At 36.3% G+C, this 19,574-nt stretch overlaps 1 protein-coding gene across 12 annotated transcripts in view; it reads left to right on the top strand.

The window, feature by feature from the left end:
- Positions 1 to 19,574, top strand: part of PDLIM5 (PDZ and LIM domain 5) — a 250,920-nt gene that overhangs the window by 69,076 nt on the left and 162,270 nt on the right. For all 12 annotated transcript variants that reach the window (XR_002825708.1, XM_023741339.1, XM_023741344.1 and 9 more), the window contains one exon: positions 7,010 to 7,161. Coding sequence is in view for 10 of the 12 variants with exons in the window: in XM_023741339.1 (XP_023597107.1) it covers positions 7,010 to 7,161 (152 nt within the window). In the remaining 2 variants the exon portion in view is untranslated. The remainder of the gene's footprint in view (positions 1 to 7,009; positions 7,162 to 19,574) is intronic.

Here is a 19,574-nt window from a genome sequence, read left to right as displayed (position 1 = left end):
CTCCTCTCTGCTTTAGAGGTCCTGAAGTAGGCTTCCAGCCTCTCTGAATTGGTGGTGTAGTATAATAATGAACAACGATAATAATAGTGAACATTTACTATGTATTATGTGCTGTGTGCTGTACTTGTGTTGTATTTAATCTGCTCAATAACTCTTTGAGGCAGATGGAATTATAATCCCAATTTTCAAGGAGAGATGGCTGAGGCTTAAAGAGGCCAAGGTAACACAACTAGTAAATGGCAGAGCATGAATATTAGCTCATGTTTGCCTAACTTCAAAGCCTGAGCTCAGCCCTGTGTTCTTACTTGCTGTATGGACCTAAGCAGGTCTTTAACTACTTTGAAGCTCTGTTTTCCCATCTGTAAAACAGACTAAAACTACCTTATAGTGGTGAAGAGTTAAAGGGCCTTCACAGTGCCTGACTTTTCTGTTGGTGCTCAGTAAATCATACTGATTACTTTTTCTGGGCCATTTATTTCTCAGGATAATAAAAAACTGTCTGAGGGGAGCTACCTTCCTAAGATGACTAAAGCAAATACTCTTTGGGTATTTCCTAGTTAAAATATAATGGGAGGAGTCAGAAGACTGATGCCTTTTTGCTGAAGTCCTCCCTCCCCCAAAGTCCTTTTCAAGAGAAATCTTCTTGTAATCCATAATTACAGATAAAAACTTTAGAGTGCAGCTATCCCTAGGAGTGAATTTTAGTCCTAGTATGGGTAGTTGATATTAGATCCTTTCCTGTCTAAGTTACTGGGGAGGCCCAGTAAAGATACCAGTTGCTTAAAGAGCATTCTGTATTTCTGCAGTGGTAAACAGAAACTGAGCTCCGAGGTAGTTTCAACGTATGTAGTCATCTATGCTTGCAACTTAAGTGAGACCACAAAGTAATGTATTTTAAGAAGCATACAGCTACAATTAAGTCTACGGAAAATTGGACATTACTGAAAAATGCCTTTAAAGATCAAAGGGGAAGCATTTGCTTGTGATTAGTTTGATTTATACTGAGCTTGACCCAGGAGCCTCCCAAGACTGCTTCCTTCCTACACGTTATACGTTTATAAAATACACACATACTTACAGCAGCCATAAAGTATGCACAAGACATACTGATGACAGAAAGTTATTACTGCTTCAAACAAATGCAAGCTATTTAGACTTGCAAAAGCAGAGTTAAAAATGAGCTATGCAAATAATGGGTAACCTTACAGTCTTTTCTTGGCTGTTCACAATTCATAATAATGCTACATCCTACCCAATTAAGGGAAAAGAAACATTTATCTTTCTAATGGGTGGATGACTTGAGGGAAGTGGTTCTGGGGATAAATGAAACTCATAGGAGTGTTCAGTGAGATGTTACCTTTTTACCAGTCTTAAATGTGTTTCTATTGGTTTCACACCACATACTGTAATAGTTTAGGCTCTCCTGTAAGTGTGAAGCCTGGGTATAGAATAATAAAGATGGCTGCAGAATTAGGAAATCTTGTCAATGTAGACAACCTAAGACAACATCACTAAGCTCAATAAACTTTACACGGAAAGGAGTTTGTATGACAAAATATATGAAAGATTGTACAGATAGTGATGGGTGTTTGTTTCCCTTCTCCTTGTTGATTGAGAAAGGATTGAGGTTGCATACAGTTAAGTGCTTTCTAATGCTTGCTAGATAAATAAAGCTACCAGCGGGAGTTGTGGCATCTCTCTGGAGGTCCTAGAAAACTACTACATATTACTAACTCTCCAAAATTGATTTACTTTTTTCTACCTGAAATAGGGCTGGATTTTTGACTTCGAGTCAGTTTAACCTAATGATTAATTAAAGATTTTATACTTTTCTCTATTTGTTGGTGAATTAAGAAAGAATATTTCTACTAGAATTTGGCATATTAAACTGATTTACTAATTTCTTGATTTCTTATTTAGCATGGTCGGATCAAATATTTTTCTAATATATGTAATATCCAAGGCTCTTGGAAAAGAGCAAATTCTAAAACATGGGCCTTGGCCTTATGGAACTTGTTTTAAAGTTGGAAACAGGTTGATGATAAATAGATGGCTTGTTATTTCAGGCTAGAGTTTTATTCTACATTATAGAAAGCAGAAGACATTTGAAGTTTTCTTGCTTCATTTTACAGATAGGTAATTGACATGATTGAAACTCTCCAGTGTGAAATGTTAGTAGGGCCACCATTTTGGAAATGTGTAGATGGAGGAAAGGGAGGGGAATATGGTGAGTTTGAAGGTAGGGAAGTTCTTTAGAGAATTCTTAAAGTAGACCACGTGGAAGATGGATATGGACTAGTATTAGCATGGTGGTGACAGTGGGAGAGGAATGAAAGGATCAGCAAAATTTAGTGATTTTCCTGGGTGTGTTACTGAAGGAAGAAGCAGAATTCATAGGAGGCTGTAGGCTTTCTGTGCTCCATGATCTGAAAATAAGGGTAATGGTTACGGTAAAAACACCCTGTGAAAGATAGCTTATTCTGAGAAATTAGCCTCGGACATCTTAAGATCATAGAACCTCAAAATCTAGTAGACAGCTGGAGCAAAGGAGTAAGAAAAATTTATGTAGTTATAACATTGGATTATTTTCTTTCTACATTTTTAATTACCATTATATTACTACTAGACTGCGAATATTTAGATTGCTTCTGTTGGGTACATACAAAGAAAATGTATTGTGTCAATTTTAAGGCCGTTGGAGTGAGGAATGGTGAGGTAGTTTAGCCCCGTTCTACTTCTGGTTGTTATTATTTTGCTTGTTTTTTGGCTAAATTAAAATCTAGGATAAATTATATTTATACTTTCTCTCATTAAGATTCTAAATTTCAATCCATTTGTTTACTTTAGCAGGGAATAGATGTCCTGTTGTCCTACCAGCAAAATCTTTCAGATTTTACTCTTATCTTAGGGTTAGAGCTGTACTTTTGTGCAAATAGCACACAGATAGATAAACTTGTAAAACTGGAAGGCACCTTTGGAGGCTTTTGAGATCATCTAGTGTAGTCTTCATATATCTCAGTTTAGTAATCTGAGGCAAGGGAAATAATAATAACTAACATTTATTGAGCTATAATCTCATGTAATAATTATTAACGACCCTATAAAGTAAGTGAAGTGACTTTCCCTAAGTCCCGTAGAAAGTGGTGGCATTGCTGGCTTTAGAACCTGTTTTCTAGGTAAATTTACTTCACACTTTAAACACATTTAGTTATATGCAGTAAAGAAAAACAATTAGTGTTTTCTATTATTAGATTAAATATATTCTTTAGTATTTAAATTAAGAAATATTAAAAGATAGAACCTATTGTTTGATACAGTGAAACCATATCATCTAATATTGTTGTTTTTAAAGACTTTTTCCTTACTCTCGAACACACGCATATACATTGCTTTCATATTTTAATAAATATGTTTGCCTATACAGTATTTTAAAATATACGTAATAGAATTCTATCTTACTTTCTTCTTGGATTTACTTCTGTGATCTTGAAATCCAAGCCATTTAATTTTAGAACTACTTTGTTAACTATATATATTATAATAATAAAAAGTGTGTGTGTATGCATATATAATATAGCTATGTTGATAAGTTTGATATGATTTAAATTTTTATCTGTTTTGTTACTCTGGAAATTTATTTCTTTACTGTCAATATTTTTCTTATCTTTAAATATCTAGGCAGCTGAGTGAAGTTGTTTTGTTTCTGTTAGAAGAAAGACAAAAATAAAATCACTATACAGTGCTATGTATGTGATAGAGAATATTTAATTTGAGGGGTTTGGAATGTTCTTTACTTTTTTTTTTTAATTGTTGTAGTTTAGATGAAGTTTACATTTCAAGTTAGTCTCCCATACAAAAATTTATACCTACATTATTATGTGACCCTAATTGCTCTCCCCATACTGTGACAGCACACTCTTCCTTTCTACCCCTGATTCCCCATGTCTATTCAACCAGCTCCTAACCCTCTTTGCCTTCCCATCTCACCTCCAGACAGAAGCTACGCGTTTAGTCTCTTGTATCTACTTGAGCAAGAGGCACATTCCTCACGAGTATCCCTTTATGTCCCACAGTCCAGTCCAATCCCTGTCTGAAGAGTTGGCCTTGAAAATTGTTTTCATTCTGGGCTGATAGAGAATCTGGGGGCCATGCTTTCCAGGGTTCCTCCAGTCTCAGACCATTACATCTGGTCTTCCTACTAGAATTTGAGTTATGCACCTCACCTTTCTCCTGCTCCATCAGGGACTCTGTTGTGTTCCCTGTCAGGATGGTCATTGGTGGTACCCGGGCACCATCTAGTTCTTCTGATCTCAGGCTGATGAAGTCTCTGGTTTATGTGGCCCTTTCTGTCTCTTGGGCTACTCCTTTCCTTGTGTCTTTGGTGTTCTTCATTCTCCTTTATTCCTGGTGGTTGGGACCAATTGATGCATCTTAGATGGCTGCTTGCAAACTTTGAAGACCCCAGACGCCACTCACTGAAGTAAGATGCAGAACATTTTCTTAATAAGCTTTGTTATGCCAGTTGACCTAGATGTCCCCTGAAAGCATGGTCCCCAGACCCCTACCCCTGTTACTCTGTCCCTCAAAGTGTTTGATTGTATTCAGGAAATTTCTTAGCTTTGGTTTAGTCCAGTTGTGCTGACTTCCTCTGTAGTGTGTGCTGTCCTTCCCTTCACCTAAGATAATACTTGTCTACTATCTAGTTAGTAAATAACCTTCACCCTCCTTCCCCACCCTTATAACCATCAAAGAATGTTTTATTCTGTGTTTAAACCTTTTCTTGAGTTCTTATAATAGTGGTCTTGTACAATATTTGTCCTTCTGTGACTGACTGAATTCACTCAGCATAATGCCTTCCAGATTCCTCCATGTTACAAGATGTTTCACAGATTCATCGTTGTTCTTTATCATTGTGTGGTATTCCATTGTGTGGATATACCATAATTTGTTTACCCATTCATCCATTGATAGGCACCTAGATTGTTTCCGTCTTTTTGCTATTGTGAACAGTGCTGCAGTGAACATGGGTGTGCATATATCTATTTGTGTGATGGCTCTTATTTGTCTAGGATACATTCCAAGGAGTGGGATAGCTGGATCGTATGGTACTGCTATTTCTAGCTTTTTATGGAAGCGCCAAATCAATTTGCAAAGTGGATGTACCATTTTACATTTCCACCAACAGTGTATAAGTTGTTCCAGTCTCTCCAAAACCTCTCCAGCATTTAGTATTTTATGTTTTTTGGATTAATACTAACCTTGTTGGGGTGAGATGGTATCTCAGTGTAGTTTTGATCTGCATTTCCCTGATGGGTAATGATCGTGAGCATTTCTTCATGTGTCCGTTAGCCGCCTGAATATCTTCTTTGGCAAAATGCCTGTTCATATCCTTTGCCCATTTTTTAAAAGGGTTATCTGTCTTTTTGTTGTTGAGGTTTTGCAGTATCTTGTAGATTTTAGAGATTAGATGCTGATTGGATTTGTTGTAGCCAAAAATTTTAGAATGTTCTTTACATTTTTTACCTGTTATATTTTCCATGTCATTGCTATAGATGTTTGTCTTACTAATTTCAAGAATTATGTCAGTCACTTGATAGTTATATGTTAAAATATTTGTAAGTTATACAGTATTTTAAAGTTTTATTTGTATAGATAAAGTTTTAGTTGTTCCTGATTTTCCCATTGTTAAACAGCAAATATGTGGCATCCATTTATTCAGCATGTATTTTATGAATATTTTTAATGTGTCAGGCACACCGCTATCATTAGGGATACAGTGGGGAGGAAATACAGATATGGTCCCTGCCTTGATGGATCTAGCAGTCAGTAGTATTTACTCAATTTTAGATCCAAAATACTTGTTCTTATGTACTGGGATGGGTCTGTTTTGATGATTATTTTCAAGGAAAGAATTTGACCATTGATGATAATCAAAAGCTAACTGAACATATAATGTTCCCTGTAGTTATTATTTTGCACTCAGTTCTTGCTCAGTGAGCTGATAGGTTTTTTGTTTGTTTTTTAAATCAAAAAGTAATTTTAGTAAATGTTCTCTAAAATCTTTGATTTTAAGAATACTGATTATTTTCTTTCTTTTTTGGGCTGGTCTCACCTATCTGCCAACAACCCAGTGTCTAATTATATGTACTGAATGCTGAGCTTGTCATTGACATTAGAATGGTTTCTTCTAATTTGTACTTTTTTCATGTTTCTAGGTAGCTATGAAAATTTCATTATCTTTCATTTTACTGTAATTTTACATTGTTTACTTTTTTATGGAGCAATGAAATATATACACATGAAGTTTAAAGAAGATCAAACTAAATAAACTCATGGAAATTTTTATTGGGCAAGGAAGAAAGGTTAGGAATTAAGAACCATGAAAAGTCTGGCAGTCTCAGACACAACTAGTTTCCTTCTCCTTCCTCTAAATTCTTGGCGCAGGAAGCACACCCAGTATAAAAGATATTTGGGCCTGTGATCTAAAAGAATTCAGTCTGTCAAATCCTGGATATAAACTGGGGTCAGTGGGAAGGATCATTCAGTACATCTTCTTTCTGTATTACCCTTTGTGTTCAAACAAAAATACAGCTTTTTAAAGAATTTTTTAAAAAATTATTTATAGAAGAGTATAAAATACCCCGTTCAGGTTAAATTCTTTTTCTTCTGCTAAAATGTGAAGTTTTCTTGGCTACTGCTCCTTCATTCATAATAATTATACACTACTGTTGCATAGTTTAAAAAATGGAGTGATTATCAAGGAACATTTCTCTGAAAATTAGTTTTTTAAGCAGCCAATAAGGGTTTAAAGAAAATAAACATGAAAATCATTTGAATTATAACTTTACATGTTAAGCAATATTATTTTTCTGGATCCATGTAATGCTTTCTCTAATAGTACATTAATAAACTTTTCTTTCATTATTAGCAGAAGTATAATTTATCCTTAGTGCTTATTATTAATTATTTTTTAAAAAGTGACACTGCTAATAAAATATATTTATTACAGCTCAAAGATGGCGGCAAGGCATCCCAGGCAAATGTAAGAATAGGTGACGTGGTTCTCAGCATCGATGGAATAAGTGCACATGGAATGACTCATCTTGAAGCCCAGAACAAGATTAAGGGGTGTACAGGCTCTTTGAATATGACTCTGCAAAGGTAAATTGCTTTTTGTTTGGCTCTGAGAGAGAGAGAGAACATCACTGAGTAATGTGTTTTTGTGTGTCTGATTCATGGCGTTAACTAAGAAGCAGTTTCTGTTAGCGTTGTTTCAGGTAAAAATATAATGGCTGTTAAATTGGGTAATCAAGCAGCATGAGAATTGCTGAAGGCTATGAATTGTTTCCCCATAAAAAGGCATGTATGCATGTACTCACAAAATTATGTATATGGTTTCAGGGAATTTAAGAATTCCTGAAGCTTTTCTATGAGACTCAGGCTAAGAATTCTTATTGTAGGATAAAACCTTTGGCCTTAATATTCTGGGCAGTATATCGGTATGGTTTAGGTTTCCTTAGTTTGTATCTTTTTTCCTTTATTCCCTGGATAGAGAAGTAATTTTTTTTAATATGCTCACTTGAAGACTGAATTTTCTGAACTGTTGTTATTTATTTTTTAAAGTTACTCTGGCTTCAGTAATAAAATAGGCAATCATTTCATTGATTGTAATATGTCAGTCATTTTGAGCATCCCAGCATATGACCTGTATTGAAATCACCTGTAGTGCTTATAAAGCCTACGTATTCCTGTGCTGAGTCAGAATTTCTGGAAATAAGGACCAAGAATTATATTTTAACAAGTTCCCTGTGATTTTTATGAATTCTGTAGTTAGAACCACTGTAGTGTCTTGGGCTGAGGGGAAGGGGAGGAGAAATAGGGATTGGAGGGAGAGTGATTGAGTGATCTTTAGGTTTATGAGGAAGGTAGCTTGATCATTTACCAGGTGATCATGGAAAGTTTTCAATGAGTCTTGTTTTTTTGATGAGTAAAAAGTATTCAGTATATTCAGCTAAATTTGGAAAACAGCATTTTTTCCCTCCAGAATATCTTGTAGTGTTCCATGAATTATGTATTGTGAGTCTTTAAGAGAGGAATAAAATATGTGGTCCCTCTCAAACCAAAGTATTTAGCTATGTAACTTTTTTTTCTTGGAGCCCCTCATGGGACTAGTATTCTATGGAAAACACTTTGAAAAATGCTTCCCTATTCTTTGCTATTGCTGTTTTAGGAATTTATAGTCAAAGAGTTTATACAGGGTAAATTATTTGTACTGGTCTAGATAAGTATCAATTTGGTATTAAAACCAAATAGGAAAATTTTTTTATACACTTAAACTGAATTCAGGTGTCAGAATCTTAGATGTTTTGGCCTTTTGGAAATTATTGAAGAGCTGTAAAATTTTTAGATATTGAATGACATAAAGAAAATAGTTTCTTGTGTACTCTATGTACTGTTTTTTCCAAAACAAGAATCATTTTACTTGCTTATTCTTTGAGAACAGAACAATTACATAGGAAGGCTAAAGTATAGTCTTTCTTTGGGAGAGAAAGAATTTGACTCCCATTATTCTTTTTGACATTTAAAGGTATGCATGTATGTAATAAGAACATTAAAACACAGAGAGGTGTATGCTAAAAATTAGTTGTATCCCACTCTCTCTCTCCGCAGATTTCAGTGTTTCTCCCTTCTAGTAACTAGTATTAACAATCTATAAAACTTCTTTACAGAAAAAAAGAATGCATTTGAATTTATCATTCTGTGCCATGCTTTTGTATCAGCTCTTCTGAGTCTACTGTGATGTAGCATGACTTATTTTAATGAGTTCCCTCTTTAGGGCCTTTTTTTTTTTTTTTTTAAAGGAGCAGTTCCTTTCAGTGGAACTGTTGAATCAAAAGTTATATGTATTTTATGTTTTGATAGCTATTAGCTATTAGCTACACATTTTAATGCATAGAAATGTAATCAGTGAGAAAAATAGTCTATTGCTAAAAAATTCTCTTCCTGATAATATCCTTCTGTTCTGTATATTGTGACATATAACATAAAAATTGTTACTAATTAAATGAAAATAGTCATTTTTATATGTAGGCATTTTTACTAAGTATGGATTTCGAGAGGGAATCAAGAGGTCAAGAAGCTTAACTTGTCTGAAATATCAAAAAACAGACAAAAAGCAAAATACAGATGATGCCAAACTTTTTCTCTCATTATAAATGGAAAGTTTATGTAGGGTATAAGTTCTTTTCCTAGACAGTGTATCATTCATTTCACACCAGCATACTCTTCTTCACATTGGGCCCTCCTTTTATGATCCAGGACCCAGTATCTTATTTTCTTTTTTTCTAAAGCTTTTTTTTTTTTTACTTAATTGTACTTCAGGTGAAGGCTTACAGAACAAATAGTTTCTCATGAAACAGTAGTACACATATTGTTTTATGACATTGGTTAACAACCCCACAACATGTCAACCCTCTAACTTCTCAACCCTTTCCTTTGGTGAAAATGCACATAACCAAAGATACACCATCTCAAAAATTTCTACATGCACGGTTCAGTGACATTGACTACGCTCTTCCAATGGTGCTGCCACTCTCACTCAAGATGAAGGCTTACAGAACAAAATAGTTTCTCATTTAGCAGTTACTACATGTTTCCCTATGACAATGGCCAACAATCTCACAACACATCAACAATATCCTTACTCAACTTTGGGTTCCCTATCACCAGCTTCCTTGTCCCCTTCGGCCTTCCGGCCCTTGTCACTGGACTACTGTACCTCATTAGTCCCATTTGGTTTTACGGGGCTGTCCACTCCCTGGCTGAACAGTGAACCTCGGAAATAACTTCACCACTGAGCTAAAAGGGTGTCTGGGAGCCATACTCTCGAGGTTTCTCCAGTCTCCTTTAGGCCAGTAAATCTGGTCTTTTTTTTTGTGAGTTAGAGTTATGTTCTACATCCTTCTCCAGCTCTGTCCAGAACCCTCTGTTGTGATCCTGGTCATAGCAGTCAGTGGTGGTAGCCGGGCACCATCTAGCTGTACTGGACTCAGTCTGGTACAGGCCTTGGTAGCTGTAGTCCATTAGTCCTTTGAACTAATCTTTTTCTTGTATCTTATTCCCTTCATTCTCCCTTGCTCCCAAAGGGATGAGACCAGTGGAGTATCTTAGATGGCCGCTTACAGGCTTTTAAGACCCCATACACTACTCACCAAGGTAGAATGTAGAACACTGTCTTTATAAACTGCGTTATGCCAGCTGAGCTAGTTGTTCCCCGAGACCATGGTCCCCACAGCCCTCCGCCCAGCAATTCAGTCCCTCAGGGAGTTTGGATGTGTCTATGGGGCTTCCATGACCTTTCCTTGTACAAGTTGTGCTAGTTTCCCCTGTATTGTGTACTGTCTCACCCTTCACCCAGTATCTTATTTTCTATTGAACACTTCTGAGCTGATAAGAAAAGATGAAAACCAGATATTACCGTTTTGATGCATTTCCAATTTAACTAATTTGCTGCTGACTCTTAGTAAGATTATTTTAAGCTACTTAAATGCAAAATCTAACACACTGACTTGTTATAAACATTTGGGTATACTATTTAATCTCGTCTTCATATTTCTGAACATGCGTATTCAGGGACTGAAAATATAAGGAAGAATTTTAGAGTCCTGTTAATTGTAATTCTTTTCAAGTTTTTAAACACTTGTGTTAGCTTGACATCAGCCTATTTTGATAGTGTGTGCATTTAAGAAAATTTATGATATAACATTGACAATGCTGTTGAAAAAAATGCTTTCACCTTTTAAGGCAAAAATATAACTTTGAAGACTTACCTCCCATTTTTCCCTATGTACCAAGACCATTCTGTCAAGTTCTCTGTCTTTTCCATATCAAAGCAAATGTTTTTTCTTTTACTGCTTAATTTTAACCCTCTTCCACTTATTTCTGAATTCCAACAACAGCATCCCCCTCATCCCACCTCTTACCAGCCAGACTGTTCTCTATTGTCCTTCTAAACTGATTGACCTACAACATTACTTTCTCCATGTGGTTTTCTTTGTGCACATGTAGTTTTCATCATGAATATGTAGTATTCTCTTCTAGTGATTTGCCTTAGTCTGGCTTCCCTAGAAGCAGAGCCTTAGATGGGGATTTATGTGCAAGTGATTTATTAAGGGAGTCCTCTCAAAGGTTACCTGCATGAGAGTGAGAGAAGCAGGATTGGGAAGAAGAAACTGAGATGAGCAAGGATGTGGTTTCAGGTGAAGTCTAGCCTCAGCTTGATCCTGGAGGGAACTTGGGAACAGCATTGCACCACAGAGTCTGTCCTGCCTGAGGCAAGGCAGCTAGGCTTTTGTATACCCTCCCTCACATCTGTTAGTCATGACTACTAGCTGTTCTGGAAGTGGGGGAGTGGGGGGTGGGTTGCGGGGGCGGGGTGTGAGGCTGGGTAGGAAGTGACTTCTATTGCCCAAGGACAGTTTTTCACAGAAGGTTGCTCATATGACTTGTGAGCCATTAGCAGAAGTGCAGGGAGCTGGGTGATTGGTTTACTACCCAGTAGAAGGGTTCCAGGGGATCCAGGCTGAGCATCAACAGTATGTGCTATGAGATTCCATCTAGATCACAGTCCTCTGAGCAGAGATTCTCTGTTACCTAGACCCACTTAAATTGTCCTCCTTAAATCAACACTACTCATCAGTGAATATGCTCTATCCTATTTAGGATAGGTTTCTCATCATCCCTCACATATCCTGACTTCTTTTTTCCTTTATGCTTTCTCTACCTGTCATGGATTGGCTTCATCTGGAATGTTTGTCCACCGCTTCACTGCCAATCCGTGTGTCTGTATCCATAAAATTCATTATCAAACCCCATCTCTTGCCCTTAGTCTTTTTCTACTGTTGAACTACTTTCATTTTTTTCTCTCTGAACTCGTACAGAGTTCACAATTTATACCATTATAAATTATGCAGCATTATATACCATTATGCACAATTTATACCATTCAGTTCAGCACTTAATTATACACTAGGTATAGTCAGGAATAACAAGGCTGATTGCATGAGTCACATACAAATAAACCTAATTAGATGATAGTGATACTTAATACTGCCCATGTTTTTAACTAATCACTACATATATATTAATCCTGTTTCTCCAACTAGATTCCTTACGAAGTTAAAGATCATGTATTTTACCTTATTTGAATTTTTTAAAAAATATTATTTTATTGTGTTTTCAGTGAAGGTTTAAACAATAGTTTAGGTTCCCATTTGACTATGTCTACAGAAGTTGTTTAGTGACATTGGTTACATTCTTTACAACGTGTGAACATCCTCATTATTTCCATTTTGGTTGTTCCATTTCAATTAATCTATTTTCCCTGCCCCCTTACATTCTCATCTTTGTTTTAAAGTAATTGTTGACTGTTTGATCTCATATAGGTGATTATTTATTTATTTATTTACATATAGGTGATTTTTTTGAAGACGCACAGTACGTAGGGGTAAAATTCATTATTTTTCGAACCAGTGTGTTATTTAGCTACAAGGTGATGTCGGGTTAGTTTCAATTCATGGTTTGAAGAATATTCTCAGGGCACTAGTCTCGGGGAGTCCTCCAGTCTTAGCCAGTCCAGTAGGTCTGTTTTTTTTTTTTTTTTTTAGGAATTTGAAGTTCTGTTCCACATTTTTTCCCATTCTATCAGGGTCCATCTATTGTAGCCCTGATTAGAATGGCTGGTAGTGGTAACAGGGTACCATCTAGTTCTTCTGGTGTTGGAGTAGATGAGGCCATTGTTCAAGTAGACTGTTTGTCCTGTAGACTGATTTCTTCTTTGAGTCTCTGGTTTCCTTCTTTCTCTTTGCTCCAGAAGAGTAAAGACCAATAGTTGTTATCTTTAGGAGGCTTCTCAACAAGCTTTTAAGACCCCAGACACAACTCACTAAACTATGGTGCTGAACATAATTTTATAAATACACTATTTGCATTTATTGTTTTTGGTGTTTAGTAAATAATTATTTGATAGACAACAGCATTATTTCCCAAACTTGGAATCATTTATTTATTCCACAAATACTTATTGAGCTTTTACCATGTCCCAGACATTCTTATAGATGCAGTGAACAAAACAGACAAAACGAACAGAACAGCCCTCTTGTGCTGACATTTTAGTAGGGGGAGACAGGACAGACAATAAATGAGTAAGTAAAATGTATAGTGTATCATGTGGTGATAAGAGTTACGGGGAAAAATAAAGGGAGATAGGGAGTGCATGGTAAGGAATTGCAGTTTAAAATAGAATGATCAGGAGGACTCAGTGAGAAGGTTATTGGATATCTGTAAACCAGTAGATGTGGGGGAATGAGTGTTCCAGGCAGAGGGAAGAACCAGTGCAGCGGCCCTTTGTCAGGGAGGCCAGAGCAAGTGAAGTAGTGAGAAGTCAGAGAGGTAGCAGGATGGGAGTAGAGGTGGTTCAGGACTTGTAGGGCTTTGTGGGTAATTCAAGTTTTCCTGAACCTATAAAAAAAATTTGAGGAAGCGGAAAGTTGTAACAGAGTTAGAGCATGTTTTGGGACTGAAATGATTTTATTATTGAAAAGTGGGGTCAGAAGAAGGAGCAGACAAAAACTCTTCCCAGTCTTGGGAACCTTAATATTGGTGGCACAGCCTTTTCCTTCTAGCACTGTAGAAATACTGGGTGATTACCAGCTTTGCAGAGTTTTGCTCACCACTACAAAGAGTCCCCAGAAGGAGAATGTAAGAGAGAAGCACATTTTTGTTTTTGAAATGAAAATTCCTGGCAATTTTGTTTTGTGATTTTTTTGTATTAAATATTATTATGTATTCATATCTTTAGTTTGATCTCTTTTAACCCATCAACAGTATCCTAAAGAGAATTTAGATAAGAAAAATTTAGAAATACTTGCTTGATTATGTTTTTTTGTCCAACTGTTATTTATAGCAAGTCTAATTTGGGGATATGTGGTAAAGCAAACATGTTGTCTTTCTGTGCTATCCTAAAAAATAAGACTTGACTTGCTACATTCTGGGTATGTGATGAATGTAGAGTTGTGGAAGATATTTTGATTTGTCTTTTATCCTTGGAAAGGGCTAGAAAATTTATTTGGCTGTAGCTGAAGTGATTGTAACAGTACTACAAATGGACAATGAAATATTCCATTTAAAATTATTTTTCCTTTCAGGAAAATTAGACGGATAGCAGTATACTTACCTTAAATATCAAATACATTTTGCCAGTTATTTTTATTCAGTGGGTCACTGTTTAAATTACATCATTTGAGCTACTAAAAAAAGAAAAACTTTGGTATCTAATAACTCTGGTAACAGGAGTCCCTTGGTGGTGCAGATGGTTTAGTGCTCGACTACTAACTGAAAGGTTGGTGGTTTTTAATCCACCCAGAGCCCCTCGGAAGTCAGGCCTCGCAGTCTGCTTCTGAAAGGTCACTGCTTTTTGGAGCAGTTCTACTCTACACACATGGGGTCCCCATGTGTTGGAATTGACTCAATGGCAACCAGCAACACAACAACTCTGTTAACTGCAGTAGAGTTGAATTATATAGATAAGATTTTTATAAGTGTTTCATTTTATTTCAGTAATTCTCTAAATAGGAAATAGATAACCTTTTAATAACTTACAGTATGATTTGGAACAAGTCACTAAACTGAGCCTTAATTTTCTTGACTATAAAATGGGGTCATGGGTGATTTCTAAGTTCCCTTTTTGCAATAAAAATTCTGGTTCTTATTCTGGTTTTTCAACTATAAATGGATAAGTTCCCTAGAACTTACTGTTAGATCACACTAACTTAGTTTGCTTATTCTGGCTGAGAGAGTCAGGAAATTGGACTTTCTTCATTGGAGTTATCTTGAACTGCCAGGTTAGCAAAGTGATTTGTACTATGCAGCTAACTTTAAGGTGAAAGGTAGGTCAGATGGACATTCCAGCAGCATTTAATCATCAAAAAATACTTGATATATTTATCCTTATTTTATATTGTTAAATTAATCCTCTAGGAATCATAGAGAATATGTATAGCTTTTCTAATTTTCCTTGTTTTTTATATTATTGGTAGTGGCGTATCTGTGTTTCGTTTTTTGTTCCTCAGGCTTCTTTTAGTGTATAACCTGTTATGATGAGAAGTGAAAGACCTAGAAGGGTTGATTTTTGAAAAGTATTGGTGTAATCTCTTTCCTCCCCCTTCTTCCGCAACCTTATAAAAAAAAAGTTGTGAGGGGTCCAGCAAATAGTACTAATGAATGACAGATTAGGATAATTTAATAGGCACATGGAGTTACAGGGGGAAAAAAAAGTAGCTGTTGTATCAGACTGAAGGTATTAGCTATCTTTGGTTTGTTTTTAATGGATTCTCTAACATCTTATTACTGTTAGATTTATGGGTTCAACTCTGACTTTTTTTTAGTAATAACATAGAGAGGTGATTTTAGAAATATATATATTTTTAATTTTATTCGAAGTTTTCAATTCTCTATCTGGAATATTTCAGTTCATGTGAATTAAAAGAGATTATCTTTTCTTTTAATAATTAGCAATGCATATGATCCTATTTGAGGTTACTTTTTTCCCTTGATTTTCACATGCTTTTCTAGTATTCTACAATTTAGCCTTTACTGTTTTTTTTTTGTTCGTTTGTTTCCGTCTTTGTGTTTTTAATTCTTAGGTCAAATGATGACTGTCTTTCAGAAGAACTGAGTTATATAGGTCACTCCCCACTCCCCACACTAAAATTAGAGGTGATACTCCCAGATAGAGTGGGAGAAAAATGTAGAACAAAATTCAAACTCACATAACACACAAAAAAATCAGACTTGCTAATCTGACAGACTGGAAAAACCCCAAGAGTACGGCCCCCGGACAGACACCCTTTTAACTCAGTAATGGAGTCATTCCCGAGGTTCACCCTTCAGCCAAAGATTAGACAGGTCTATAGGGCAAACAATAACACACATGAGGAATGTACTTCGTAGTTCAGTCATGTATATGAGACTAAATGGGCACGCCAGCCCAAAAGCAAAGATGAGAAGGCAGGAAGGGACAGGAAAACTGGACAAATGGAAACAGAGAACCTAGGGAGGAGAAGGGGAGAGTGTTGACACATCGTGGGGTTAGCAAACAATGTCACAAAACAATCTGTGTATTAATTGTTTAATGAGAAACTAATTGGCTCTGTAAACTTTTACCTAAAGCACAATGAAAAAAAAAAATTAGAGGTGATGCTTAGGAAAGGGGATAGGACATGCATGTATTGAACATTTGTTTTGAGCAAGCATTTTCACATGTATAATCCTTATATCAATCCATTGAGGAAGGAATTAGCATCCCCATTTTTCAGATGAGTAAATAAAGGTTGAAGTTTATTTGATTTTCCTAACAAACCCAGGTTAGTTTAAAGCCTATGCCCTCTCCGTGTCTCTTTGCTGCAGCAAAGGACTTAGTAACTGTAGTCTCCTAATACATATTTGAGAAGACAGGATAGTGAAACAATAGTAGTAACTCTTTGACTCTTCTGCTTATAAGTAATAGCCAGCATCTCTGTCCAAAATGTACTTTAAAAATTTTATTTATTTTGTTGTTATTGTTGAGAATATACACAGCAAAGCATACACCAATTGAACAGTTTCTACACGTACCATTTAGTGACATTGATTACATTCTTCGAGTTGTGCGACTAACCTCACCCTCGTTTTCTGAGTTATTCCTCCCCCGTTAATACAAATTCAGTGCCCCTTAAGGTTCTTATCTAATGTTTCAAATTGTTGTTGTCAGTTTGATCCCACATAGATAGTTCTTGAAAGAGCATAATGCTCAAGGCAGACCTTTTTTTTTTTTTTTTTTTAACCAGTTAAGATAAACTATTGTTTGGTTTTAAGAATACTTCAGGGGATATTTTTGGTTTAAGGTTTAAATATTATCTCAGAGCAGTAGTTTCAGTGGTTCGTCCAATCTTCTTGACTCCAGGAAGCCTGGAGTCTGTAAGAATTTGAAATTCTGTACTGCATTTTCCCACTTTTGATCAGGATTCTTCTATAAAATCTTTGATCAAAATATTCAGTAATGATAGCTGGACACCGTCCATTCTTCTGGTCTCATGGCAAAGGAGGCAGTTCTTCATGGAGGCAATTAGCCACACATTTCATATGCTTCTTCTATTCCTGACTGCCCTTCCTCAGTTGCTCCAGGTGAATAGACACCAATCCAGTTGTTGTGCCTTGGATGGCTGCTTGCTTACTGCTAGGTGACTACTGCTTTGGTTCAAAAGTATTATCGTAACCAATAATTTGTGACCAATCTGGCATCAAGAATAGCAGCAGCAAAGAGAAACCAGTACACACCTAGTTTTATTTATTCTGCTAATTTCTCTTGTTCTCCTTGGAAGAACAATACAGATGTAATTTTCTTTTACCATAGGTTAAGTCAGAAAGACAGAAAGTTAAGTCTAAGTCAAAAAGACAAAAGAGAAAAAAAAAAGTGTAAGATTTTTCTCCTCACTCTTTTATCCAAATTCATACATATTCCCTTTAAAGTAAATTCCTGAGGAACATATTAAAATGAAGTAAAGTTACTAATTTTTGGACTATGTTTTTATGATACACTTAGAAAAAATTTTCTCTTAAAACATTTCATCAACATTACCATTAATTACTGAGGTTTAGCTGGAGAATCTGACAGTGTTCATCAAAAAAACAAAAAAAAAAATTGAACTCTTCTTTCAGATTTACCTTATCGCTAAAAGCCATAAGGGGGTAGATACAAAGAGTGATTTATAATCCCTGCCTTTAAGAAATTGATAATCTGTTTCTTGGGATAAGAAGAGGGAGAAAGCTCAATGGGGTTCAAAGGAGAGAAAGATCCCATTCACATGGAAAGACTTCATGGAGGCAGAGTAACCTGGGCGAAGCTTTGCGAAATGAGGAGGATGTCAGCAGATGAGGGTGTATTCAGGGAGAATATCTTCTGAGAATACCTTCTGAGTAGTGTGGAGATGAAAAATCCTCAGGAATTTGTTGGGATGAGCTTGTTGACCAGTTGGAAATAAAGATAAAAATGAAAGGAAAGTTAGGTTAGAATAGTGTTTTGCTGGGTGTCTTAGTCATATGGTGCTACTCTAACAGAAATACCTCAAGCAGATGGTTTTAACAAAGAGAAATTTATTCTCTCACAGTCCAGTAGGCTACAAAACCAAATTCAGGGCATCAGCTCCAGGGGAACGCTTTCTCCGTTGGCTCTGGAGGAAGGTCTGTGTCATCAATCTTCCTTTGGTCTGGGAGCTTCTCTGCTCAGGAACCTCAGGTCCAAAGGACACGCTCTGCTCCCGGCACTGCTTTCTTGGTGGTATGAGGTTCCCATGTGTCTCTGCTCGCTTCTCTCTTTTATATCTCCAAAGAGATTGCATTAAGACACTGATCTTGTCAACCTCATCAGTGTAACCTCATCACAGTGGTAGAATTTACAACACATGAGGAGATCACATATAATCTCATCATAGTGTTAGAGTTTACAACACATAAGGACATCACATCAGATAACACAATCATACAATACTAGGAGTCATGACCTAGCCAAGTTGCTACACACATTTTTTGGGGGACACAATTCAATCCATGACACTGGGTCTTAGGCACTGAAGTATTATGAAAGATTTTGACCAGAATAGTGACATTTTCAGGATAATATTTAGTGAGACTACTTGGAAGATAGATGGAGAGAGGCCAGAGGCAGGAAGACTGATCAAGCAAGTACTGCAGTAGTAACCTGGCTATGTGAGGGCTTAAAATGAAAACAGAAGATAATGAGAGAAAGTGGAATGTGTGAACTGTAATTCTAAAAGCCATAGGAATGGTCTGGATATGAGGAAAGAGTAAAGAGTCAAACATATCTCAGGTTTTAGCCTGTATGGACCCAGGCTAAGTGTTCTCCCCTTTTTAACTGCTGTTTGCTCTTCCACTTACTGTAGTCTGGTTTCCGCTATCATCAGGCTACTGAAACACTTGGCTGTCTTACAGATTCCTCAAGGTCAACATGGTCAAAACTGAGCTCTAGACTTTGTCTTACAAATTTGCATCTCCTGCTGCACTTAGCCTGGTGAATGGCCCCACCATCCACTCCATTACCCAGATTGGAAGAGTCATTCCTTGCCTGAACCTTCCACGTTCATCTATAACCACCTTCTGAACATTATCCTTTATATATGTCTCGAAATAGACTGTGCAAATAGAGTAGAATAAATGAGCATGACATCACAGTCTGGTAGTGGGGAGAGGCACAACTCCTAGTCATAATGCCTGTATCTTAGACATGAATTCTAAGAATAATCTATTTAGCATACTAGTAACTGGATGTTTACTAAGCTGATCACCAGGGAGAGAAGGGAATTCCTCATACTTTCCCCCAGGGAGCTCACAGCCGGGGCACTGATTTCTAACCTTGTATAGGGACTTTTTATCTCAAGCATTTCATGAGTAACTCCCTACCACATTAAGATAATAATTGTGTTTTTAGTGACTGTAGATTTTATAAATATTAATAGCAGTTT

This window comes from Trichechus manatus, unplaced genomic scaffold (genome assembly GCF_000243295.1).
Source record: "Trichechus manatus latirostris isolate Lorelei unplaced genomic scaffold, TriManLat1.0 scaffold00178, whole genome shotgun sequence".
Classification (NCBI taxonomy): Eukaryota; Metazoa; Chordata; class Mammalia; order Sirenia; family Trichechidae; genus Trichechus; species Trichechus manatus.
Note: the sequence above shows the minus strand (reverse complement) of the source record. Positions and strands in the feature narration are given on the sequence as shown.